The 27,305-nt window shown below is 38.5% G+C and overlaps 1 protein-coding gene across 1 annotated transcript in view; it reads left to right on the plus strand.

Moving 5' to 3' along the window:
• Nucleotides 1-24,053, plus strand: part of GFRA1 (GDNF family receptor alpha 1) — a 144,406-nt gene extending 120,353 nt beyond the window's left edge. The window contains exons 8-9 of the mRNA XM_032695222.1: nucleotides 14,098-14,154; nucleotides 16,132-24,053. Of these exons, the coding sequence (XP_032551113.1) occupies nucleotides 14,098-14,154; nucleotides 16,132-16,293 (219 nt within the window). The 3' untranslated portion in view covers nucleotides 16,294-24,053. The remainder of the gene's footprint in view (nucleotides 1-14,097; nucleotides 14,155-16,131) is intronic.
• The last annotated feature ends 3,252 nt before the right edge of the window (nucleotides 24,054-27,305 follow it).

Raw genomic sequence — 27,305 nt, forward strand, 5'->3', positions numbered from 1 at the left:
AGGTGAGTTGATGGACTGTTAGTCTCAGTTTACTGGAATATCTCTACCATCTCTGAAAACTCACTTCCAGTTAGCCATCTTTATTAGATCTTTTTCCCATCTGTTTATTCGGTGGCTTTTTGGGGTGGGTTGGTTTTTTTTTTGGTTGGTTGGTGTGGTTTGGTGGGGTTTTGTTTGTTTGTTTGTTGTTTTTTGTTTGTTTGTTTTTGGTTGGTTTGTGGGTATTTTTGGTAGGGATTTTGTGTGTGTGTGTGTGTGTGTGTTTGTTTTGGTTTGTTTTGTGGGGGTTTTTTTTGTCCTTTCATCTTGCAGATCCATTCTGTAATCTTTGGGTACTCAATTGCCTCATAGACTTAATCAGCTATGAAATTTATCTACATTATTTTTTCTATATTCCCTCTAATGATTTAATGGCTAAATGCAGATTCATGGGGGAAAAAAGCCTGCACAAAACTGAACTGAAGGGCTCTTGAGTCTGCATGGTCCAGGAGTAGTCACCATGTGATCACTGGCTTGGCTTCCTTAGAAGTTAAAGTGAGGAAGGGCAAATGGGTCTGGGGGTTATGGCCACTGAATGGGCTGGGGTGCAGTTGAGATTGGAGTTAGTCCGCATTCAGTTTGGGTAAAGTGTCTGAAACAACCCTGCTTCCTTATCCTTGATTAAAGAGGATACATTGCCTTCTTCTGCCAGCAGCAAACCCAAGTACCTGAAGTATGTTTACGCACATAAAGTCATTTGAGTTTAAAGAGGCAATCACACAACCTAATCAAATTCTGCTTTTGTTTATAGACTTGTAAAAATGGAATAACTCCAGAGTTGTGTACATTGCAATTATCCTTAAGTGTACATTGTAATTATCCATTACCCTGTACATATATGCATATAATTCTTTGATATTTCTGTGTAACCCAGAAACTAACATTCTTAAAAAATAAACTACCCAGATTGCAGTTACTGTGTGGCAGATATGATCAGAAGTACTTCAGGAATAATAAAGAAGTTTTTTTAGGAATAGCTTGTTCCTTGTTACTACCAGCAAATGAAATATAGAAAAACCCATTGGAAATTAGAATATAATAATAAGTAATCATTCTAAACCATACATTGCTGACAAGGCAGCATAGCTGCACAAATAGTACATTGTTGAAGAGCTAAAATTTGGAACCTTTTCCATAGCATTCATAGGTTTTTCAAGTAATCAAACCAAGTTTATTGGACAGAAAACGAAATTCAGTCTTTTAACCAAATTGTCTAATCTGTACTCTTAAAAACCCCCACCCATTAATGATAACAAAACATCTGAACATAAATATATTTTTGTGCTGCTTTTACTCTGTTGGTTCATTTTATAGTCTTCACTGTACATTAGTAATCAAATACTGTGGATAAATCACACCCCTTATTTTCTATTTACTCTTTCTCCCTGTGACTCCTAATCAGCTGTTTTATCTGAATAATTGATCTCTATGTTGCCCTCAAACCACCTTCTCTACAGCATTTTTCAGTTTACTGTTGAGTTCCAGAACATGAGACACTGTCACCCATTTCAGTTCCCTGCCTTCCAAATCAATAGGAGTTCAAAGTGTTTGTTTTAGTCCATACTTTGGAGGAGAGCCTAACTATTGCATACCAAATCCTATTTCTAATCAGTGGACTTGACCTAATAATCCCACCTCAGGTTAAGCCCTCCTGCGTGCTTAGCTCTTTTTGTGAGTCACAAGTAAACAGACTGATGTGTATAATGCAATGTGTAACCTATTTTTCATAGGTTCACTCAGCATGTCTCCTAAAGAATTAGAGGATTATCCTCCCTCATGTCTTTCTTAAAACAGAATTAGGTATTCAAGGTGGTAATTTACTAAATACTGCATTACATGGTGCTGTATTTTTCCAGTTTGACATTTTCAGAATGCTCAAGTAGCCTCTGATTCAAGGCTAGATATGCATTAGCACATGCACCTAAACATTTAGATGTTCTAAATTAATGCTCAGATTTTAAATGTATGCATTCAAATTTCTTTATGTATGTGGCAGGTAAGACATGTACCAAGTAGGCTCTAAATAGGTATGTGCAGTTGTAAGCACCTAATTTGTGCAGAGAGTTGGATAAATGGGCATATAAATTAGGTGTGCCCAGATGTTGTATCTGCACAAATGTAGAAAAGTGGTTTGATCAGATCTTTTGTGATGAACAGGATGTTTTTTACAATGGCTTACCCTCCTCTAGGAAACGTAGTGTATTAACAGTTGCATGTATCTGAGTTCAATTCTTGAAGACTGCTGCATAATGACTTTGATGTTGTTATGCTATTGTGCACACCTTGGTCTCATGTGGACCGTAATGGTCTGGTTCTGAGGGCAAATTTAGGCATCTTTTCTGGAGGGACCTAACTGCTTGTATACAATTTCAGAAGCCAAATGCAAATTCAGAAGAAAAAAATTGTCCCTTTTTTCATCATTATTTTGAACTTTAATAAATTCTCGTAACTGTTTGCAGAATCCTACTCTCATCCAGGGTTTGCCCAACCCCTGTTACTTTTGATTAAGATTTCCTGATTATTCCTAAGGACTCAGTCATGGTTATTTGCAGAGCAGAAATTCATATTGTCATAGGCACAGCTAAACAGGTTTAGATCAAAAACACACTCTGTCTATACCCAGAGAACAGCTTAATGAGGATACTTAGGAATAATTAATTAGGCAGAGCCTTTTCACCTTCAGGCTTGTGGCTCATGTTATATTTAGTAGCAAACAGCTCTTTGGTAAGTGCCCCCAGTGAGAGAGAGAGCTCTGCACTCTGGGAGCTGAACTGAGTCCATGTCACAGGGGCAGCCCTTAAAATACAAGTTGTGCTGGCTTATGTCAGTGTAACAGGGGACTGGACTCTGGTGTTCCATGGACATTTAATGAGAACAACTGGCAAAGCTGCAGCTCCACATAATCTCCAGCCAGTGAGACACATCTGCTCATATGTGCTCTGCAAGTCCTCATTCATCATCTGCTGCCCTTTGTTATGTACAATGCCTGTTGGAGTGCTGTTACATTCATCTGTGCTCAGCACATCAGAAATGTGATGTCCCATGCTGTTCATGTGGCCACCGAATGTGAGCAGCCCAGTGATATCCTAAATCCCTTTTAAAGGTGCTGTTCTCAGACACTAGAGAGGCTAAGCACGTTTTGGCCACTGAGCAAGGCATCTCTTAAACCCATTAAATTCACTTCTACCTGGGACAGCTCAGTATACCGGTAATGCTCACTAATGCAGTATCAGTGCTGGTGTCAATATACAATAACATATGTTAATATGCGGTAGACACAGTCTGCATTGCACCCATCCCTCATCTCTAGTCATGCTGTGTTTGTTCTGACTGTCCACCCACTGGTCCACTGGACTGTAGGTGGGGGTAACACAAGAAGCCATATTGTTGCTATCGTTGACACACACCCAGATGTATTTATTTTTGTAATGCTTCCTCTCTGGATACTTGATGGCAATGTATTGACACTGAAACTTGCTAGTAAGACAAAGTTGGTGGTTGTGAGTATTAGATGCATCTGAGTAGGTAGATCACAAAAAACACCCCTCACTTTGTCTATTTTCTACTTGCTTCAGCTTGGTCCAGCACTATTAATCAAACAATTATGCACTCAGGGAAATATTTGCTGCCAGCCATCATCAATCAAGACTCTCTTCAGATAGCACTCTTAAGATGGTTTTCCTAGGTGAAACCTTCTAATCTCTCTCGAGTCCCACTAAAGGATGTTAAAATTTCGTAGCATAGGGCACCTTCAAGATTTTTATTGTGGGGTTTGCTGTAGATTTAGAAAAATCTGAGGATGGAAGAAGACTTTTTAACACAGCAGCTCATCTCGCAGAAGGGAAAGTGAAGGGCATAGGGAGGCATCCTGAGTGCTTTGTGACATTATAAACCTATATCCTATTAATTCCTCAGTCTCTTTGATGAAGTGCACTGTCTGAGGTGCAAATTAGTGCCACTTTTGTGCATTGAGCCTGTCCTCTTAAGAGAAGAAGTGCTTCAGAACCACCTCCTCATTTTAAAAATACTACAGAATAGTTGTCAGTATTGACCTGAGGTAGATTAAACTAGCTACCTTGGAATTTAAGGCTGTATATCCCATTAATAATCCCCTGAACTATCCAGTCTGCCACAACATAATACTTCAAAAATAGGCAAACTAGTCAAAATAAATCTTCTAAAGCTTCTTCTAGTTTAGTATGGAAACGTAACAAAATATACCCAAAGAGATGTTGATCTCCATTACTGACATTATTAGCATTCATTTGTTTTTATTTTCTGACTTACTAAATGTAAACATAAATTTAAGCCTTCTGTCCTTCTGTAAATGACTTGTGGGATGAAACAAAGCAGGATTATATCCTGCAAATACAGTTTTGCATAATCTGGTAATTATTTGCATAATCTGGTTATTATAGGCTCAGTTTTGTTTTAATAGGGTTATAATTGTTAAACATGGAACATTCAAAGTACCTTCTCGTGTCTAAGAAATTGTTTCAGTGATGGAAAAAATTTCTCCATACTTCTTACTGAGTTCAAATTGAAGCCATATATGCAGATGATAGTAGGAAGTTACTTTTGATTTTTGGTTGCTTCTGCATGGCAGGTGGAAGAATTCCTGTTGGTGTGGTGGGATCAGGGCAGTAAAGAATAAGGCACCTTTCTAATAAGGTCAAGATTCTGCAGGCTCCTCTTACACAAGAGTTTCTCTGCTTATTGGAATAGCTTCATTAATTACAGTGTAACCGTTGTGTGTGAGAGCATCCTTCATGTGTAAATAATGGATATGCGGAAGGCCACTACAATACCATCCATTAAAGTATAGTCCACTATAGTACAGCCCATTAAAGAGAATTAGTGTCAGGGTTTCACTGCTAGTATTTCTGAGAGGGGATGATTTTTCTCTCCTTCACTCAGCTCAGCAGGGGAAGAATGAATGTAAGATGCTACATCAAAGTCTCTCACAAGTATTGAGTTTTAAGATCCGTTCTGGAAGGGCCTTTTATTAACGTTTAGGAAGCTGACAGGACAAACCAAGGTCTAGCTTAAGCTAATGGAGATCTGTGGACACAACCAATTGGATGTTTATTTTTTTTCTGTCATGACTTAAATCTGTTGAAAAATATGCTTGTGTTAGAAAATAAAATGCCAGTAATCCAAATTGTATGATAATAATTCACTTTTAGAAATTAAAATGCCATCAGAATTTAATAAACAGGAGTGATAGCATTGAATTTGAATACCTTTCTAGAAAATTTTGAAGGCATATATTCTAATGAAAATAAAAATAAACTATCATAGACATTGCTAGCAGATATGCTTAAAGTTGAAGTCTTACCTTTCACATAAAAAAAATTCAAAAGATTAATTATTAGGGTGAAAATTTTGTTCTTATGCCTGTGGTTCTGTCTGAATTCTTGAGGAATACCTGCCTGTCAAAGCCACAGTATACCATAACCTGTTTTTTATTCTTTTTTTTTTTTTAATAGACTCACCTTGGTAAATTTGTTTACATTATTTTAAAAAAATGTTTTCTATGTTTTTATTCTGAACGGTATTTTCAGTGCTAGAAAGGAACTGAGGCAAGTACTGCAGCAAGTTCAATAAAATTTCGGCCCTGCCAGTTCTGAGGATACATCTGTGCACCTGCAAAATTCAGCTACAGGATTAGAGAAGGGAGAAAATGCTTTAAAATTTTATTGCAGTGGCGCTTCTGGAGAGCAGATGTGCCAAAAATGAAAAATTCATAAATTAATCCAAATCAAAACTGTTCAAAATTGGATTACTTTGAAAGAAAAGAACTGGTCTATAAATCATGCTGCGATTTAGTGGGACTTGAGTACATCACCACACAACTGAGGTTGTATGGAAATTAATACACTGGGCTTGAAACGTGCAAACAAAACTGAGGCAGGGAGGGCATGGCTGTGTGGTGGGCGCTCACTAAGTGGCTGGTTTCTTCTACCTTTCTGTGCAGGGTTGCTTTACTGTAGCCTTTGCTTTTGCCTCTGTAATTGCAGCAAAGTCACTTGTTATCTTAAGTGTTTTCAAAACCCTTCTAAGGCTTTCTGTGTTGTTTTACTGTGCGTCACCATGCCAGTTGCTCACAATAACACAGGTGCATACAGCTACTGTTAATAGAAAGTCTTGAACATTTTTAGCCACTTAATAAAAAGTAGATGTTCATGGTCATTCTCTTCCCTTCCCTTTTGAAATTTATGAGTGAATGCAGTGCTCAAAAAACCAGCACTAATACCAGTTGCTTAGGGTTGGAGTAGCACAAAGGGAAGCTTCCTGTGGTGCTCAGCGCTCAAGGGCCCGTGCAGGCTGGTGTTCAAGCACGCTTGCCTGATCTTCCCTTCCAGCTGCAGAAACCAGAGAGCAGCACCCCTGGTCCTGCTGCCTGAGTGCTGAGGCAGTGTGTGACCTTATTTACTTAATCTCTTCCACCTTCTGACAGCTCAGGGCTGGAAGTCTCATGAGGCCGACCACCGCACTGAGCATCCCCACAGAGCTCCCTTCCTGCAACTCTGCTTTGGGCTTCAGAACCTCCCTAGTTTTCTTTAGCGGAGTCCCACCACACACTGTCCTGTTGGGTATGGAGAAGAGCTTTCCAGCAAGAAACAGGCACGGTGCATGCTGCCTGGCATTGGAGCAGTCACACTCCAGCCAGCAGCTCCCTACCAGGGCACACCTGGAGGTGTGTGCTGCCATGTAGGAGCCCTATAGCCACATTACCATAGTGCCTCTTTTCAAGGCTCATTAGCACAATGCAGGCCTGTGCTGTTCTGGCTGAGCTGCTTTTAGTCCCCCAGTAGCCATGGCTGACAGCTGCTCAGCAGTGTTTACACCACACTCCAGTGCCCCACAGAGCCCCAGTCTAACACCGGAGGCAGGTACTTCGCCTGCTGCCGAACTGAACAACTTTGTTTGCGTATTCCGACACATACTCCAGCCTGGAGAAGTGTTGTGGGATCTGTAGTTCTTCAATTACTTACCTTTGTTCAAAATTAAAATCTGAGTATGTCTTTTAACTGGGACTGTGATGGCTTTGTGTTCCTGCTGCTTTTCTTTAGATGCTGTTCAGTGTGCAGCAGCCAGATGCTACCTGTAAGTGCTGAGTATGGCACTGGGTTGATTGCTGTGGTGAATCACCAGGGAAATGTGTTTTAATAATAAAATCCGAAACAACTCGAATTTGGATTACATGGCTCTTTAGTTTTATAACTAGAGAAAAAACCCAACAACCTAGACAGCCCACGCCACTGAGATATTAACCTCATAAAACTTATTCTGTCTGTGCTTTTTAGTATTCTGTTTTCTGCTCTGCCCTTCTAAATGCAAAAATATTTGCTTGTGGCAAATCCATAAAAAGACCATATTAGGAGAATTGCATAATATCCCCTAAAAATAGGAAGCAAAAATCTGGGACTACAGAAATTCCTTTTACTCATCTAAATGAATGACTAAACATGAAAACAAAGTTGTTAGCAAGTTACTATACTGCCATGAAAGGTAAGTAAGTTCAGTTGTCTTGGCTGGGTGTCATATTTTGTGCTGTGCTCACCGGGAGACTAATTGCTTGAAATAAATATTTGAACATCTCTGTGCCTGGTCCTTGTAAGCCGTTTGATCAGTTTGGTGTTTCTGATAGGATCTGTTTTTTATAAAACCATCAAGATTGCTGTCAGGCAATTTTTGTGCCATGTTGTCCCAGCCATATAAGTGCAGTGAGAAATAAAGCTTAATGAGGTCTCATGTTTATTAAGATAAGGATCTGGGAATAGTCCAGCGATAATTAATACCATATAGGTCATCTCTCTTTCTTTCCATACTCTTTTTGCTCCCTTTGGGAGGATTACTCCCAGCTCTTCCCCCTCCAATCAGATTTTCTTACAATTTGAAAATCAAAGAGGTTGAAGGGAGAAAGTTTTCCTCTGTCCATATCAGACTTAATCAAACTCTTAGGCCCATTTCTTAGATTTCTGAAGCAGTGTCTGCTGCTATGTGTGTTTCCATCTGCATCTGTTAGGAGCCCCAAGTGTCTGCAATGTCTGTTAGACACAATCAGAGCTGAATTGATTCATTGTTACTCCTCGGTCTGAGGAAGAGGCACTGTTCCCAGCCCACCTGGCCCTGTCCAGAAGAGACTGGGCAGTGCTCCCTCCTTGACTGAAGAGCTGGAAAGCTGGCTTTAGCAGACAAGAACCTAAATTTGTTCCAACCCCTCTTCCCAGAGGAGTCCTCTAGACTGCTCTGGGGTGAAGACTTCTTTTGAATCTGGAGGACGGCATGAAGGTAATCTCTGGAGACCCACCACCCCTTTTTCTCTGTCCTGATCAGAAAACAAACTTCCCTGCTTTAAGGTTGCCCTCTCTTTCTTGTTTCTCATGCTCAAGTGCTCAAATCCAGCAAGAATTGATTAATGTTGGAGGATAAAGGGAATGCAGTAAAAAAACCAGCTCAGTGTCTGTTTTCCCAGTGTGTATGTGGGCACAAGGGGATGCTTTATTTGCTTTATTTAATGTCTCCCAGCTGAAAAACTTGTGACTTGCTTCTTACTGTGCTGGGTGTTATCTATGTAGCTTTGGAACATAGTGCCAGCAGTGTTTTGTTTCTAGAAGATACTTTCTTCTCTCTACAAAGTGGCACAACAGAGCTGTAGCGCTTTTATGCAGAATGGCAATTGATAATTTCATGCCCGGAGCTTGTATCTTGAGGGTTGATTTCAGCAGAGAGGAAAAAAAAGCAAAAAAAGAGATCTCACTCCTTTGTTACAGGATTGTGCAATGCTGATATTTTTTATAAACTTAAATAGCTTTCCACTCTGACTATATCATATAAGTTTCAAAATTACCTTGTGCTTAATTGAATCCTTATTTTAGTGGCCTGTGCCTCTGACGCACACTTTGCTCATCTTCCCTGTTGAGAGTAATTATACTCCAGTGTGGCATAGTACTACTGTGCTAATAAGAAAATACTATTGACAGTTGTGATAGATGCACCATCCACTTAGTGTGTTCAGAAGAGTTAAAATGATTACATTCTTACAGTCTGTGTATTTCTCTGCTTATTGTTTGTGTCCTGTTGGAAAAGCAGGTTAGTTGCATAGTAAATCTCTCTAATCAACACAGGAGAAGAACAAAAAGAACAATCACCCTCATTTGTTATAGCTACTTTAGAAGCGTGGTCAATTGAAGGATGTATTCTGGGAGATTTGTCCCTTTTCTTTAGAAAGGCTTGTTAATATGGGCATAACTAACCAGGCATCTCAGGAGAGGACAAAGGCACTCTCATTAAAATCAGCTGAAAAAACAACCTACAAAGCACATATCTGTCATAATGATGCTTCTGTTGTCTCTCCCTATAACGTCTAAGCAATACTTCCCATAAAGCACATAAGACTCAAAGTGTGTACCAAAGGAAGGAGACTGGTTTTTGAATTTGGATGCTCTCTCTTGTGCCTGTTTGTATTCAGATCCAATGTATTCTGTTGTTGTTCTCCTTCCCTTCCCTCCCTCCAAATTAAAGCTCACCTCCATTTGGAGCCATCCCCAGTCAGACCTTTTTCTTGCTGTAACAGAGAAATTCATGCTGTAGTGGATATATAAAAATACTGCTGGATGACAAGCCATAAATGTGTATACAGACTCCTGGTGAGATACTGCTGCAGTGTTTAATGCATTTATTAACCATGTAGTGCTGTGATTTGCAGAAGCTGGATGCATAATTACAAGATAGCATTTCTGGGCATAAATTCAGGGCTATAGGATGCAAAGGATGGAGGTAGAGGGATTTGGGGGATGGAAAGCAGAGAGTTACAAGGTTTAGGAGGATCCTATGATAGTTATTAGGTGGAGGGCAGGAGAAGACTAGTTAGGGTGTGTATGAGCAAGGACATATGATTTAACTCATCTGTGATGCATTGGGATCAGAAGGAAATACAGAGGTCCACAGAGTCTTCTGAAGGAGAAACATCTCTATAAGCAATATTCCTTTCTCCTTTTAGAAAACCACTAACTCTTCTGCTGGTCCCGATTTACCTTTCTTTCTAGGAAAAAAATTAGTAAAATTTTGCCTCTCATCATGAGAGATTTTTTGTTTTCTGGACATGCAGTTTTTTTCTCTACCAGCCCTTGACCAAGTCTAATATTTTAATATTTTAGTTCTAATATTAAAAGCTGAAGATTAATATTTTAATATTTTAGTTCTAATATTAAAAGCTAAAGATTGCAAGACCAAAACAAGGCTGGTGTGTGACTAACAAGCAGGATACTTAAGTCATCAGGAGGTGCATGAATACAGTTATCTCTAAATATCATCTGTTGCTTCTTCTACTACAGTGAGAAGATTCTCTGGAAAAGCAGGTATTTGTTTTTACAAAATATAAAAGCTTTGGTGAGTTCAAGCCTGTTGGCAGTATGGAACCAGCTTCACCAGAGTAGCTCACACTGCTGAATTACACTTCCCTGCAAAGCTGGAGTGTCAGCCCATCTTACATAACTTTGTTTTATAGTCTGAGGCACGTCACAGCTCAGTATATAAGTCATTAGGAAATGCTGTTTTACCTCAGTAGAAAAGAACTCATAGCTCCTTCTGTACACTTAGCCACTTAAAGCTGATTTTCTTTCACTGTTTTTTTTTTTAATTATTATTATCAGCCCAGCACTTCTTGGTTTTTTTTATTTAATGATGGAATCCCCATAGATCTTTTTGTCACCAGATAACAGCTTTATATGAAAATTCAAAAAAATACAAGTTTGACTACAGACAACTTAGCCATTTGTGTGTGCTGTTTTACTCCTGGGGAGTTAGGTACTTGTAGAACCTTGAAGGTACCTTCTTGCCTGCTTGTTAGGCAAGTAGGATACCTGCGATGGGGATTGGCAGTGAATCTTTGGCATCTTGCATAGCATACAACTCATTTCCCAAATTTATTGGTGATGTAGATATTCCTTGTCAGAACTGTCTGCAGCTGTGTGTGAGGGACAGTCATTTCTATTGTTTAAATTTTTTAAGATAATGGAAGATGTTATAAAGTAAATAATCCAACAGCTGAGGATATCCTCTGTTATTCAAGTGCATGTCTCCTAGTCTGGATGTATTTCCCTTAAGGCTGTCAGCATAACCTCTAAGCCATGTTTTTTTCTTTTTGCTTCTGATAAGCTTTTCACTTAGTGTAGCACATATAGGGCAGTTCTGCTACGTGTAGAGTTGTTTTTGCCTGAGAGTGGGGCAGGAAGAATTTTCCCCTTTGGTTGTAAGTAAAGGACATACACTTTCTACAGCACTCTCTTCAACATGTGGGTTTGGTTTTTTTTTTCCCATAACTTGTGATTTAGTGATGCAATGTTGTATTACAGTAGTGCAGCCTATGCCAGTATTTCTATTATAACCCATTTTTACAGGTTTATAACTCAACACTAAAAATGTACTCTTCCAATTTGAAACTTGGCAGATAATGTCTCATCTCAGCCTCAGAATGACAGTTTTTTCTTTCCCTTTTCCTTCCCCCCCAAAAAAAGGTTGCAGTTTTGCTGTATTTTTAAATAGAAGATGTTGTCCTTTCTGCTTTGATAAGAGAAAAGCCTGCCTGATTATTAAAATTGCTTTTCAAATCTAGGAGAGGAGGTCGTTATAATAGAAGACGCATTGAATAAGTGTTGTTGATGTTACAATGTCTACAATAAGTACATGGATACAGAGAAGTATCACCTTCCAGATGAAAGCTAGGGAATGTTGATCAAAATGATTGAAAAGCTTTTTTTATTGTGATTTTTTTTCTAGGTGTTGATTTTACCCTTAAAATAGTGTTCTCCAAGGTAAATATGTGTTAGCTACTGCACTCTATTGTTTATCTGGCTGAATGAAGTAAAGGAACACTTTACTGCATATAAGCAAAATAATTATATTTCTGTCTTTTCTCATTTGATAAACACAGTACAAAAGGAATATAAATTCTAACTTTGGTGTTGAGACCAAATACTATGTGTAAACAGTGCTATGAATCCAAAGCAGGCATAAGCAGCAAAGCACAGTGTTCCCAATGAACAGACACTTGTGTGGAGTTGGAAATTTAGCACTGAATGACAAACCAAGATACAGGAGGCTTGTATGATCCTTACAGTTAACACTGTCAAGATCTGAGCCTCTGAATCTGAAGCTTTATCGGAAGCCTCACATTCCAATTCAAGGCAGGGTGTTCAGGACATAAGAAAATCAGGATTTAAATATAATTTCTCCTTCTTTAACCCTCTCCTTGGACCCAGCCATGTAGGAGTTGAAATCTGTCCGGCTGATTTTAAAGGAAGTTTCCTAACCACTGCGATTGCAGCCACTACTACGAACATGGCAGGAAGGCTTTACTGGGATGCTTCCTCTTATTGCAGATTTACTTCTAGGGGTTTCTTCTTCTATTTAGACCATTAAATTTATGCTTACCATAACCACTTTAATGGTACTAATTAGTAGAAAAAAAGAAATTTTACAGAGGGTGTTAATGAATCGAGCTATTATTTTGCCATATGTATAAAAACTATCAACATATATACAGTATGTATTCTTACTATAGCTAAGTTGTCTTTCTCTTAAATCTCAGCTGCTTCACTTTTTCACTTGTCTCTAATGTATTTATGTATCATTAAAACCAGAAAATGGGTTTCCTTATGAGAAGTTCAGTTCCTTCATTTGAATTCTAAAATCAGTAATTAGGTCAAAGACTATTTTGTGTCCATTGGCAGAACCAGTGGCTCTCAGATATAAAATAAAACAGCTGTATGTGAAAATTAATTTTTTGAGGGGATAAAATCAGAATGCTCAGCACTTTCTCATATCAGCTTTAGTCCAGTCCATCAGTGCCAAAACCAGGGAGATTCTTCAGTGTAAAATGAACGCAACACAGTGAGATTCAGATCTTCATTTCTTGCAGAAAATAAGATGCAAGTCCAGCAAAACTTCCAGGTATAAGTATCAGATGTGTCCAGTGCACTCAGTAGTTTCGGTGTGTAAACCCAGGTCTTCTGTTACAAGACTTGATTTACGCTGAACACCGTTAGCTCCTATAAAAGGGTGCTGTTTATGTTTCTGGAATATACAAAGAAAGAACTGATACTGAGAATCACTGAAGTGCTTAAGTCAACCGTAGCACCATTTATTGAAAATATCTTCCACAGCACAGGGATTAGTCTTGCTCCTGTAGAAAAGCAGAAAGCACCCAGCCCAGTCCTGTTCACTTGAAATATTGGAAATATTAAGCAGCTTCTGACACTAGACAGAGTGCACATTATTGCTTTCATTTTGTATGATGCCACCTGGAATGTTTCTTATTTGAGTCAGTGTGGAGAGCACACAATAATAGCAAAAGATGGTTGTTCATCATAAGACATGGCTGAATTTATAGCAGATTAATTTTTTAATTCTTGATCATCTAAAATATTCCTGCACTTAGTTTAATATTCTATGTATGATAATCAGCAAACACAATATAAACAAACAGTTCAATTTGACTTAGAGGTATATATGTTAAAAGACACTAAATGTTCTTTCTGTAATGTAGAAGAGGCTCTCTGGCAGCCATGAAATATATTAAAATCATATTTCTATTTTTATAGTAATAGTTGGAAAAATGGAAAGAATCATTAAGGATAAAATACTCCTGTGTTGTATATTTTCCTAAAACTGAGGCACATGATAGATTATTTTTTAATATGAAGTGGTATTATGGTAATTATTAACTGTCATATTTCATTTCTTCTCATGAACATCCAACACTATTTTTAAGGGGCCACAGAAGATAACATGTTCTCTGCAGCTGATGGCACTCATCATTGTCATTACTAAGTACCCTTAGTTGACTGTTTGAAATTTTGCTGTAAATTCAAATGAGAATGTGAATGTTATTGGAAAACATGCAGTTACATTTGGAGAGTTGATTTGTTAATCATGTGCAAATCACTGTCGAAATTATAGGAGTATGACAACCCATGTAAATTTATCTAAGTGTTTTGTGCTGCTGTATGTATAAATTGTACAGGGAATAAATTCTGCATTTGTTCATAGGCACAGAAGAAGCGAAAATCCAATGAATCTGTAGATACAGAGCTCTGTCTTAATGAGGTAAGAGTGTGGATCCTATATATTTCACAGCCCAGGTGTCTCTCCATAATATAAGATTTCCAAGTCTGTCAAGATTATCATGGGTTACCTCATATTTGTCTTGTCAGTTTTGTTATGTTTGGATACCATAATGTATTAAAGAACAACTTTACTCAGAAGTTCAGAACTGGGCTCAAAGTGTCCTCTGCTGACTTTTATATTTTAATAGCTGTATAGTGCACATGTAGTCAGATCCCATAATAATAACCATTGTACCTAGCAAGTGTACTTGTTTAATCATCTGCAGGAGTGCAAGATCAGATGGGTTTTAGCAAATAATCAGAAACAAACTGGTCGTCATTCTGTGGTTAAAACAAATGACCCATTTAGGGAATGAAATGATATCCATATCAGGAGATGTGATGCTTATACATTAGGGAACAGATTGACAGACTCAAGACATGAAACTCCCAGTGCTGTTGGAGTAGTCTGCTCAGCCTGACCTCAAAGGCCCCTCTCAGACATAAGCATTATTACATCAGTTTCCATGTCTGTCAGTCCATATCCTTTGTACCTGGTCTCTCCAGAAGCTTAATAATTAGTGATGTACATAATTTTTACGATGTGGAAACACATAGCCTAGGCTTTGGAACAAGACCAGCTGTACAGCCATAAGCCACCAAAAGGATGTGACAGTATCTTTCAGGTTCTTCTTCGCCAGTCCAAATTTGCCCAGTTCTTCTACACAATGGAAATTCTATAGTCCATTCCTAATTCATTAGGTTCTCTTAAGAATTTCTTGTAGGTACTAGAATGAAGCCTAGTAACATGTACAGGAACAGTGCAGTAATGTTAACACATCTGTTGGCATCTTGTGCTGGCTAAAAGACCTTAGATGAGAAAGCTCAAGTAATTGTAGCTAACAATGAGAACTGCTGGTCCATCTCATGCCATACCCTGTCCCCGACAGTTTCCAAAAAGGAGATGCCCAGGGATAAGTAAAAGAAAGCATATTGTGATAATCCCCCAATGCCTCTACAACTTCCAAAACTTTGCATCTCAAGGTGTTCCAGTTAGCCGGTCCTAGCAAGTGATACCCAGGTGAGGGAATGGCATGGAGATTTATCCATGAATACCTCCCTGGCTCTGTAGGCAGTCATTCCTGTGGAAACTGATGCTTTGAACTCCTTCTTTGTATCTGGTCTTCTGGGTACTTGTCCCTTGTACCATGGCCCATTGCTTCTCCAAGGTTGGAGAGGCTTATCCCCTCTTTAGAAGCTGCATCCTTGGGGATTTTCACATCCTGAGTAGACAGGATCTGAGCCACTTCACATGGAATAGGTTGGACTTCACGATCTTAGAGGTCCCTTTAGTCTGAAGTGTTCCACTTCTGTGATTTTACCTGTTAGGTTTTCTTTTTTACTGAGGATGATAGCAATGAGAAATATTTCTGCTACATCTGCTCCTTAAGTAGTTCACTATAATCTGCCAATCTGTACTGGCATGTGCATACTGTTTAATTATTGGTAGCAAAGATGCCAAGGAATGCAAATAGTGCAGCAATTAAGGGGAAAAAGAAAATTTTTGTAAGCTAGAAAACAGTCTTTTCTGAGCCCATGAATTAGATTTTATTTATTGTTATCCAGAAGTAACTTGTTGTCAAACAAAGTTGTTTTGTTGACTGTGCAGAAGTTGAAGTTTCTCTGTGGGTCTTGCTCCTGCTATTTTAAAATAAACTAGCATGATAAACACAGATTCACAAAAAATTGCCATATATTTTATACATTGAAACATTGCTAAAGTAGTAATTTTTTTAAATTTCAAAAAATTGTCATTTTGACATCTGTTTTAATGCCTTTCAATTTGTGACTTTGATATTTATAGGTATCAGTGGAGGGTGGGACATGAACAAACAAAAGGTGAATTTCATGATGTAGATTTAAATGTTTTGCAGTGGAAATGTGTAATGGTGACCAAGGAAAGTATTGTGTCTTACAGAATGCTATTGGGAAGGACAACACAGCAGGAGTCTCCACCAGTCACATATCTGCGGAGAATTCACTTGCTCTTCCTACAAGCTTCTATCTAAGCACACAGCTCACCCTGATGACACTTGCACTCTCACTCTGTTTGTCCCTAAGCTCATCAGTCGTCTTGTAGCTGCATTACATTACAAAAGGACGTGTAAAAAAAAAAAAATCTGTTTGCTGTCCTCTGTTGTTTATCTGGAATTCCAGGTCTGGGAGCTAAGCTGAGGCACACCTGTTAGAACAGTCTCAGTCAGCTGGAATTTTACTTTTTTTTCTCTCTAAAAAAAGCTTCTTGTGATATTTAGAGGCTTTGTGAAATACTTGGTGCAGTGCTACATTCCAAACCCAAAAGGCTTTTGGGCATGCAGTGTTTTAAAGAGACAGTGTGTAAATTTGCCTGTAAAGCGACCTGGTTGGATTATTTTAATAATTATTATTTTAATTCTGGCTTTTATCTGAGAAGGATGATGGCAGTTTTCTTAAGATCTTGTTTATCTCATTGAATGGTTTTGGTTTTCAAAGTGGTTGAACTTTCAGACTATCAAGGATGCCAGGCTTTTGTCTAATGGTGAATGTTCTCCCAGAGAGTGGACTTTATGAAACTTCTTCATTTGATAAATCGCTACTGATGTTAAACTCTTTCAGTGTGTTAGCATTTTCCTCTTTAAATGTTTACGTACTGTAAGTGATTCTGCGTTCCCTGCTGAGAAGCCATTATAATTCACATACAGGTATAATGTATGTCTTTCAGTTAAATTCTCATAAAAATAGAGTGTGGCGTAGAACCTTCTAACAGTACATTTATCTTTTAATTATAATCATCTAGCCTTAACAAGAGTGAAGATTCTTTAAATTAGCAAGAAGCAGCCATTGTGAAAGCTTGATAAAAATACATTTCTTTAAATATGAGGAACAATTTTGCTACAGGGTTTCAGCTGTACAGTCTATGGTCTTCTATGCTTCCATTGTGATAATATAGTCCAGTTATTATACTGTTTGTTTAATAAAAAATGACATACAATTTATTTACTCTACTAAAATGTTATCTGTTTATACATACTTGATAATGTCAGATCAAAAAGTTACAGAAACTTCATGCCTTACTTCTCTTATCAAAACATTGTAGAGGGACAAAAGGAAGTAGGATATTATTTAAATTGTGGTTTATTTCTTACACTGCTAAAATCAACACAAAAAATGGTTGACCCAGTTACAAGGCAGCGCCATGCACACACACCCACGTGACATGATTTTCTCACTGTGGTAGTTCCTACTACAGACCTTGGCATTGCTGACATGATGAACTGTTTGCAAGACCAGTCCCATAGATTAATTCGGTGGTTCGGATGGCAATATTGCCAATATACATGATTTAATCTCTTGGTTCTAACTCAGTGACACTGGCAGCCCATGCTGGCTCATGATGATTTCCTGCAGTATCTAGAAGGAATTCTTTAAAGCTTTAAATGTCAGGAAATAGTCAGCATTTCTCCTAAGGGCTGTCTTTATACCTTACTGTGATGGCTTGTTGACTGTTACAAGCAGTTATGTCTAAGTGATCAGCAGTAATCAGCTTTTGTTTCTACTGGAAGTAGAAGATACCTTCTCAAGCAAGGAGTTCATCATGTTGAATGTACGGATTTACGTTGAGACTTACACAGTTATGGCCTGTCCTGCTCTGAAATGTCCAGATCACTTATTTGCAATAGAACTATAAAGTACAAATTACTGTTTTATAAACTGCACTGAAGTTTTGGAGTGTGCGAAATACACATCTTACTAAGAGATTATTAAACTTATTGACACGTTCATCTTTTGAGATTTTTTCTTAGCTAATAATAAACACTTTCATAAAATTTGAAATTCATTTATGTACTTTTGATTATGGTCACGTAATATACATCTCAAAGTGATGTGTATGGGATAGAATTCTACGATACTCTGTGTCACTGAACATAAAAAATTAGACAATATTACTCTTTAATTCTGTGTTGGTAAGAAACTGCAAATTACTTTCAAAGGGAACGGAGCTGCTTTCAGAGAAGAGATATATAGCCCATCATTACCAGCAAAGCCCATGTGGTTCCTGTTGCTCTTCTTGTAGAAGAGAATGAAATTATTGAAAACTAGTGGTAGCAGAAAAAAGATTATGAGATTCATGATTTAAAAAATGAATCAAATTCGTTTACGTCAAAAGGAGTTGATAGTATAATCTATAGAAATGGTAATGAACATTGTACTAGAATTCAAAAGTCTGACATTATCCAATTAAAAATATTTTCAAAACAAATTCATAAACATTACAATTACTAAATCCATCTTTGATTCCCAAAGCTTTCTTTAAAATACGGTTTGTATTCAGCACATTAAACATTTTAGGTAGTATCGGGAATTTTAATATTCTCCTGGTATAGTATATATTTTTTGAAGATTTTTACGTTTGGTTTGATTTCAATTATCTCTTATATTTAATACCAATTATTAGAGTTCTGGCACTATGTGATCCAGAATAAAAGCTGTTGGTCACTTATACTGTAAATAACAACTTATTAGTTTCTTATTACAAAAGAAACTGCTAACTGTCTGAGTCAACGAGAGTTACCTTTGGAAATACCATTCATATATAGTAGGGGAAAAAATGGTGTTTTATATGGGTAGCCATGTTATCACAAAGAAAACCCAACAGAACACTGAAGCTTTTCTCCTGTAAATTAAAAGCATACTGAATTCTTAAAAAAAAAAAAAAAAAGCAGCTTATTAAACAGGCAAAAGAGAAAAAAACCCTTAGGAGTCTGATACTTCATACAAAAGTTTTTACAGGCATCACCATGCAAATATTGGAGGATGTGGTGTGGATGATATCAGTTTATCATGCTGACCTCATCTGTGCAGTCATTTACTACTGTACTGAAGTATGCAAATACTTTTTCATTTTTTTCCCCTTTCAGTCACTAAAATGCCATATGTTAAGTTCTCAAATGAACAAGCTTAGTCTGGGCTTTATATATTCCTTTAAAAGATTAATGTTATCCATGTAACAATAAGACAGGAACTGTCCAAATACAGGATGTGCATAGAGGTGACCTGCTGATTCAGTTGTAAATCTAACCAGTTTCACTTGGGTGTAAATCATGGGCTACTGAAAACATATCAAAATCATCTTTTTCATTTAATTTCATCAATGTCATAGTGGCACAGACATTGTCATTAGTATTATTAAAAGCATGTTTATGTTTCTTTTTGAGAGTAGCTCACAAGGAAAATTTTATAAAGGTAAAATTCAGACTGAACTGAAATACATGGCTAAGGTTTTGCAGTATTCAACATAATTATTAATTCCACAAGCTAATCCAGTGAAAGAGGCACTGAAGGTGAATCTTTTAGATATGAGCAACAATAACAGCAGTTGAGGGTTTCCCTTGCCCCAGTGTGTGTGGTGACACCCATCAGCCGGCAGCAGTCCTGAGGATTGTCCGTGCAGTGGTTTGGTCAGTAAGGAGGGGTGCAGCTCTCCTTTCACTGACTTGGCTCCCTGAGATCCTTCAGGAGAATGGAGATGTGGTGCTGAGGACTGAGCAGGAGCCATCCATCTGTCTTCTGCAGGGCACTGGCCACTTTTCATTGCGCAGCTTCATTCCCACTGTGTCATTAGGATGAATTAGGTGGAAGTGGAATTGTTAATAATTTCAAAGCATTGCATAGACAGACTGTCAGGCAACCTATTCCCAGGCTTATTTTTTTTTCAATAAAATTATGTCCCTCTAAGGCCCAGCCTTTTGAATATGAGGCCGTTCACAATTTTTTGCTGTTTTAATTAGTAGACTGAAAATACAAAAGTGTACACCTTTACTAAGCCTATGCAATTAGGCTGGAGATGAAGAAAACAGATCAGGAATCACCTTGAAATCTCAATCCCATTAAAATTTGTAATTGTTGCTTAATCAGTATGATATTTCCGTGGAGTAAAGATGATGAGAAACCAGTGAAGGAGAAGAGCAAAACTCAGAACAGCTCCCTGAAGGGAGGTAAATCTTGTGTATGTCAAGTGACAGGAGTATCCCATACTTAGCTTGTAATAAAAGACCTGGATTCTGCTAGAACAGCAGCTCTTTCAGAGCAAGCAGTAAAAGATGGAAGCACGAGCAGTTATTCATACAACAGTTTTAACATTCATAAAATGTAATTCTTTGTCATCAACACCAAGGTGGATCTACCTCACTGAAAAATATATGTTCACTGATATTCTCTCTTTCTGTGTTAAATTGTTCTGCGTTCTGCATGTTCTGTATTAGAACTGTTCTGGGCTAAAGAGGTCTCCAAGGTTGTTTTATGCCCATAAGGTTACTCAGAGTCTACCTGACGTCCCTGACATCAAATAGAAATGTATTTGCTTCTGATGAACTTGGCAGAGAAATTAATCCAGTGACTTGTTAAATATTTCTTATCTTTAAATATTTACTTTTTCTTAGCAGCTAGTTCCTTCTATGACATTTCAATTATTGAGTATTTCAACTTCTCCTTTAACTTGGGAAGGTCATTTTGTCCAACTCTACAGTATTCCACTTTATACATTTGCTTCAGTGGGTTTTCTTTTTTAATTACAGCCTTCGCTTTTGAGAAAAAAAAATATGATCAGGAATATGGGTCTATGGAACTAAGAACACCTTTAAAGGAGAGGAAACTGCAAGTTCCTCTTTTATCTCTTCAGCACTGATTTGACTTGAATAAACGAAAACATGATGTTGCTATTCCCCAGATGGAATTTAAAATTCAGTTTGGTACTGAATAGGATTGAAAACTTTGAAACTCTCACAAGCTATTAGAAATATTTAAGTACTTCTAATGTATTTTCCAGTTGGAATTTCAGTCAAATAGATAAAGTCTCACTAAGTAGTAATTTTTTTTAAGAGTAAGAAGTCTCTTTGGAAATTGTGATGGCTCCATTTTTAAGGTAAAATTAGAGAGGATGGTAAATTCCCATTTTTGATTCAATATTATCTCAACTTTCATACACCCTTGTTTCATGTTCTCTTATGAGTGTGTTTGCCTGCAGGCCAATGGTTACACTTAATAGATACATATTAGCTATGGTCACCTCAATAGCTGGAAGCTAACTCCTGAAACTCCTACTTAGATGTTCCATCTCTTTTTATCTTACATAAAAGCATGAGCAACAATTCAAGATGTGGCCTAAAGATTACCTGAAGTTTAAAAGAGCACAGAGTCAACAAATTTCTCAGTAGCATTTCTTATCGGTAGAGATAGTGGTATTCTATATTAGTACTATCTAGAGTACTCCCAAAAGTTCTCTGAGCACATTTAACCAGAGTTAAACCAGTTTCTGCTGTTTTACCTTGTTCAGGTGCCAATAACAGTTGCCATGCATAGAATTAGAGCTAATTGCTGCCTAGATTAAAGCAGCCAAACGTTAGCTCCTTTTCCCCTGCTTTTAGTGATGCCAGCACACTAATTCTTTTGCACTGCTTTTTAATCTGTCAAAAGGAGAATTGCCTAGAATCCAGAAGAAAATTAGTCATAGATTTAAAGGCAATTTTCTTCAAATTCCTCCTTCCAAAATACCATAATTACTGACTTCTTACAAACTCCTGTCCTCCAAACACTGAATACCCCCTGCTCAGCATGTTCAGTTCTTAGCAAACTGAGCAGGAGTTTGGGGGATTCAGCTTCTAGTAAAGGAGGCTGTGTATGTTTTCAAGACTCTTCAAGCCTCTTATTCTGCAAATGGATGTCCCCTCCAGCCTTTTCTGAGTTCATTTGCTCGATCTGCTTGGAAACACCAAAGAGCTGGAAATGGCTGACTGATGCCACCCAGGTCTTGGTGTCAGTCTCAGTAACTGTAGTCCATCTCAGGTCAGTAATCTCAGCCCACATTTACTGGCCAGTTGCATAAAAGCAGGATCGCAGCAGGCACTAACAGGCAGCAGCATTCTTCTGGTTGACCACAGATGCACTGTTAACACACTGTACATCGGCACTGGCTGGTGTGTACCAAGCCTTTGTGTCTCCTTCATCAGCCAGACCTGTCCAGCTGGGGTGGAGCTCATGTACACACCCTAATAAACCTGTTGGAACTACAAGCCAACAAATAAGTTATGCCAGGCTTGCTAGCTCCAACTTTTCAGCTGGTCTGCACCGAATAATGTTGATTTTGACCACTGCTCTTGTCCTTAGGTCAAAGCTTAAATGCTGCAAAAGCTAATCCCCATGGATTTACTGAACCATGGGGTGATATAAACTCCTTTAAGCATAGAAACCAGAAAGTCCACTGAAACTCTGAAGTAATTTTCAAAATAAATTGAAAACATGATCGTCCTCTCCTGGTAATGTTTATGCAATAGGATATATATGACAGAAGGAAGCTTTTGTCAAAAACAGTAGAAAGCCTGAAGATGCAAAAATTACTGTTTAGGGAACCACCATTTATTTTAGCAGGAGATACTGCAGAAAGCACACTCCTGAGACATGGAAATATGTGTCCCACTGAGGGTAAGACAGAGAAATCATACTTCTTTTCCTTTGACTTTGTGAATTGGCCCATGGAAACTCTTCCCCCTTTTGAGAGCTGAGGGAATTCTTCTGGGAGTATGCTAACCAAAATGCAGGGAGCACTTGGTCTCCCTTTCACATCGGCAGACTTGATTATTAGTAATGATGTCCTCTGCATTCTTTTGGATGGGACAAGGGCTTTAACCCTTAAGTGAAAGTTAATTCAGGAAGAATGCTCGTGACGATTGTTAGAGATGGAATAAAGCCCTACAATGAATTGCATCTGGCAGTTGGGAGTGCACAGCCCAGACTGAGCTGAGTCACACATTGCTTATACAGAAAAACAAGCGGAGGTAAAAATTGAAATCAAAAATATGGTCTTGAATTTTATATTGCTGCTTCTCTGGGAGGGTCACAGTAGAAGTAGTGCATTACCATCAGTCCCTTACCTCTTCCCCATACCCATTGTTTCATGGTAAGAACAAAAAGGAAATCCAAAAGGCAGGCAGTGGAAGAAATTTCTTCAAAGGACTGCAACACATGGTAAACTTAACTGGTGGCAATTATTAATCACCATGTTCTCCCTTCCCCTCAAGTTACTGCCACTGAATTTGCTTAACAGGGTTTGTATGATTTTATGTGTAGCATTAGGACTGAAATGATTAGCTGTGATCAGTACTGCTCAGACTGGGAAGGTGTATATGTCTTTCACCTGAGGGTATATCAAATTTTGTACTTCTTGTGCAAAGTGCAAGTTGACAAGGGCTGCAGCAAAAAGGAAGTAGCAGGGGAAGGCTCACATTAAAAGTAATTTTCCTTACATCATGGTGATAAAAGGATTAATTGAGGGTAAGAAGAAAGGGTGCAAGTTAAGGTAACAGGTAGTATTAGGACCCAGGAAGACTGGCATTCACTGTGATCCGAGGATATCCAATGTTAGTATTTTCCTGCCTTTTTTTTGGTCTTTTTTTTTTCTTTCTCTTTTTTCAAAAACTGTCTAGAACATGCTTCCATTTTCTGGAGGAGATTCTTACAAAAAGAGTTACCTTCTCGTATAAATTGTATGTCATCTTATGGATTTCTGTGTATCTCACTGCAGGTTATTATGTGTCAGGTTTTCAATCATAATGGCTGGTAATTTGTTGTCAAAAAACAAAACCACTGTTCACTTGTTCCCGTTGACTTACTTAGACATTGCTCTGAGGACATTGCTCTTTGGACCGTCCACACCTTGGAAGTCGACTCACGATGTTTGGCGTTTTCTGTTGGCATAATCCTCCTGCATTGTACATATCCAGAAAACAATCCCTCTCAATAAACATTATTCTCTTTTTTTATTAAAAAGCATGTTTTTGTGAGAACAATTTCTGGGTTTTTTTCTGGTTTTGATTTGTACCAAAAAAAAAAAAGAAAAAAAAAGGAAAAAAAAAGGAAGCTTGACTGGCAAAAAAAAAAAAAAAAAAAAAAGAAAAAGGAAAACAAGGAAAAGGAAAACAAGGTTGATCTCATTTTTCCCTGTTGTTTTACAGTCTACTATGATCTAAGAAAATTAAGAAATAAAGCTTTTCCCTTTAAATATCTGTTCATTTGCTTGCTCCCTAGTCTTTTTGTGTTAGTGAATGTGGCCTGCAAAATTACAATGAGCAGGCAATATCAGAGGGAAATGATGGAAAGATGGGCACAAGAGTGGCCAGCTGGCCCTATTCATGCTTGTTCACTCTCTGGCACACAAACACGCCTCCACACCCATCCCACCCCTTCATCCTGCCAGGCCAAAAAGAAAGGGCTCGCTCTTATTTTCACACAAAGGGAGCAAAAGAGCTGCAAAGGCTTTGAAGACAAAAGGGTCTGGAGGAGGATATTTCAGGAAATGCAGTGTGTGCTGCAAGGGGAAGGAGAAGGTGGATAAACAAGCTTTCATGATGCCCTTCCTCATTTTGATGACTAGAAAACAGGAAAATTATCTCAACATTTACTCATATTCAAACTGAGACTTAAATGCATATGTTATGAGTGAAGAGCAATCACACTCATCCATGAAAAAACTGCTGCACAGCAAAGGGTGGGGCAGAGCCCCCCACTATTTTAAGGCCAGACAGTTTCGATTGCTGTTGCCTCAGAGAGGGGAAGCAAGGTTTGGGGGCAGGATGCAAGAAGGAAAGATGGGAGTGGTAGAGATGCACATAATCAAAGGTGAAAGGGCTGCTCATTTAGGGCTGAAAACACTTTTCCAGTTCAATCATCATCGTGCTTTGGCAGCTCCACAAGAGGCTAGAGTTGCATGGGGTGATGCAAGCAGGAGATGTTTAGCTGTCCTGGCATCGTTTGCTACTCAGATGATCTGTATTTTAGGAGGTGGGAAGGGAAGGCAGTAGATTCTGTTTGGCAGCATCCAACAGCTCAGCTTGGGTTCCTGGGCCAGCTATGGAGGTTGCTTGGAGTCATTCTGCTGCTATTACAGTCCTGTGCATAAAGGGCTGCAGATTCTTCAGCTCTTGCAGTGCCATCTCTTAAGTGTTTAACCATTTCAAAGATGCGTTTGGAGTATGTGATGCACAAAAGCAGTCAAAATGTTTGCCAGTGTGAGTTAGTGTTGGACTTTCCTTCTACCTGCTTTCTCTTCTCTGTGCTACCACACTGCCTAGCGCTGTGAAAGGGGGGGGGGGGGAGGGGAGGAACAGCAGTGAAGCCTCCATTCAAGAGGTACAGCTCCATGACAAACTTGCTGAGCAGCCTCTCCTGGGACAGATGAAACCAAGTAGTGTTTGACATCACTAAGCAGCCAGCTACGGATGACCAGATGGATTTTTCAGTGTGCATCATCTGTGGGTTTGATTCTTAGGTTTTGTTTTGTTGATTTAGGGTCGAGGTAGTTTTGGCTTCCTTTGGCAATTTTCCTCTGGGTTGAGAGATAATGGCAACAGGGCTACTTTTACTGGACAAGGGCCAAATGGTAAGTTAGTACTGGGGTCTGCCTAGAAAGTGCACAAACGTGAGTCATTGTGTCACATTACCCTTCTTCCACATGTATATATTATGCTATTAATAAAGAATGATGCCTCGTAGCATCAATATCTTGTCATTACAGAGAAGACCAGTGTCCTCATGAATAAACCAAGTTCTCTCTCCACTGTCCTGGATGTGAGGTGTTAAACAAACTGTGCCCATCACACTTTGGCACTTGGGCTAACTTTCAGTAAGAATGTTAGTAAGGTCTAGTGATGCCCAGATAAGTGGGATTATCTGCTTTTAATGGCATTTATAGAATAATTTCAGTTAAATGGGTTATGCAGAGACATTTTAAATGGTACTCTGATAAGCGGCTGAATGGTTTGGCACCTTCAACGCAGGCCTATGGTGGACATGTTAGAGGGGGAAAATTTGACACCTTCCTGTTTGGAGTTTTCTTAGAGATGCATTTCCACTGTGCCATTAAAGCAACAGAGGATCTAAGCTGCATAAGGAAGGGATTTTGAAAGGTGATCTTAACCATTTTCCAAGCATGCTCCTACAGCTCTCCAAAAGCCTCTGCCCAAGCAATCAGCCAGCCCTGACACTTGCATAGCTCCTGTGCGTTGGCAAAAAAACCTGTCTGTGTTATTGTCTGCTTCATGCTGAGTTCTGGTTTACATTCAGAGACAGAAGTGAGATTTCCTGAAACAATTTTTTGGTAACAATAAACTCAATTGTTTTGGTGATACGCAAGTCTTTTTTGGCTCTGAATACAAATTACACCGCCTAATTCTGCATTGCCAAATTTTTTAATCTATATTAATTACAGAAAACTGCAGAGCAACAGCCAGGAAAAAGCCAAAATAGGGACTGGGAAATGCTGCTCCATAGTAATTGTGCAGAAGGTTTTTTGGATTGATTGTTGTTTGGTTTTTTCCCTCCCCAAAGAGGATGCTAGAAAATCTCTTGCTTTGAAGTAGAAAGCCTAGTTCACAGTGTCTCTAATTAAAAAACACATTCATGTTTTGTAGCATTATAAAATAAAGGCAGTTGGAAAGTGTCCCACAACGTACACACTCAGATCTAAATGTATAAAACCAAAAATTTTAAAATAAATCTGCATTAACCAATCAACTGCTAGTTTCATTCTGGATTGGGGAGGCTCGAAGGTAGCATTAACCTGGCTGTGCTGTTATATTTGCTTGTTTGTCAGAGGTCAGAATCCGGTGGATATAAATACAGTTTAGATTTTATTTGTCTCCAAACCAGTATGTGTCAATACTGCAGTGCTCTTTTGAGCAGAGCAGTGGCTGCACATAACTCACTGCCTGAGGACTTTATTATTAATACAAATGTAGGTAGGCTAAATATTGAGTGACATTATTAGAAAGGGATTGTCCTTCTCTCTGACTTTGACTGATGTCAAATGAACATTCAGCTCACTAACACATTTCTGTGTTTCTGCTCATTTTTGCAAGAAATTGTCTCTCCCTTCTGCCCATCATGGAAGTTTTTGAATAATCCAGAGAAGGTTATTCAAACTGATATTTGGAGTATTCAAAACCTGAGTTAACATCTAGAAAACATTTGCCTTTTTGGGTGAAAGGCTGAGCCATCTCCATTTAACCTCTTGAGTGGGACAGGATTAGAGCAATTTATGAGAGTCCATAACCTTTGTCCTCC

This window comes from Chiroxiphia lanceolata, chromosome 8 (assembly GCF_009829145.1).
Source record: "Chiroxiphia lanceolata isolate bChiLan1 chromosome 8, bChiLan1.pri, whole genome shotgun sequence".
In the NCBI taxonomy this organism is placed as follows: Eukaryota; Metazoa; Chordata; class Aves; order Passeriformes; family Pipridae; genus Chiroxiphia; species Chiroxiphia lanceolata.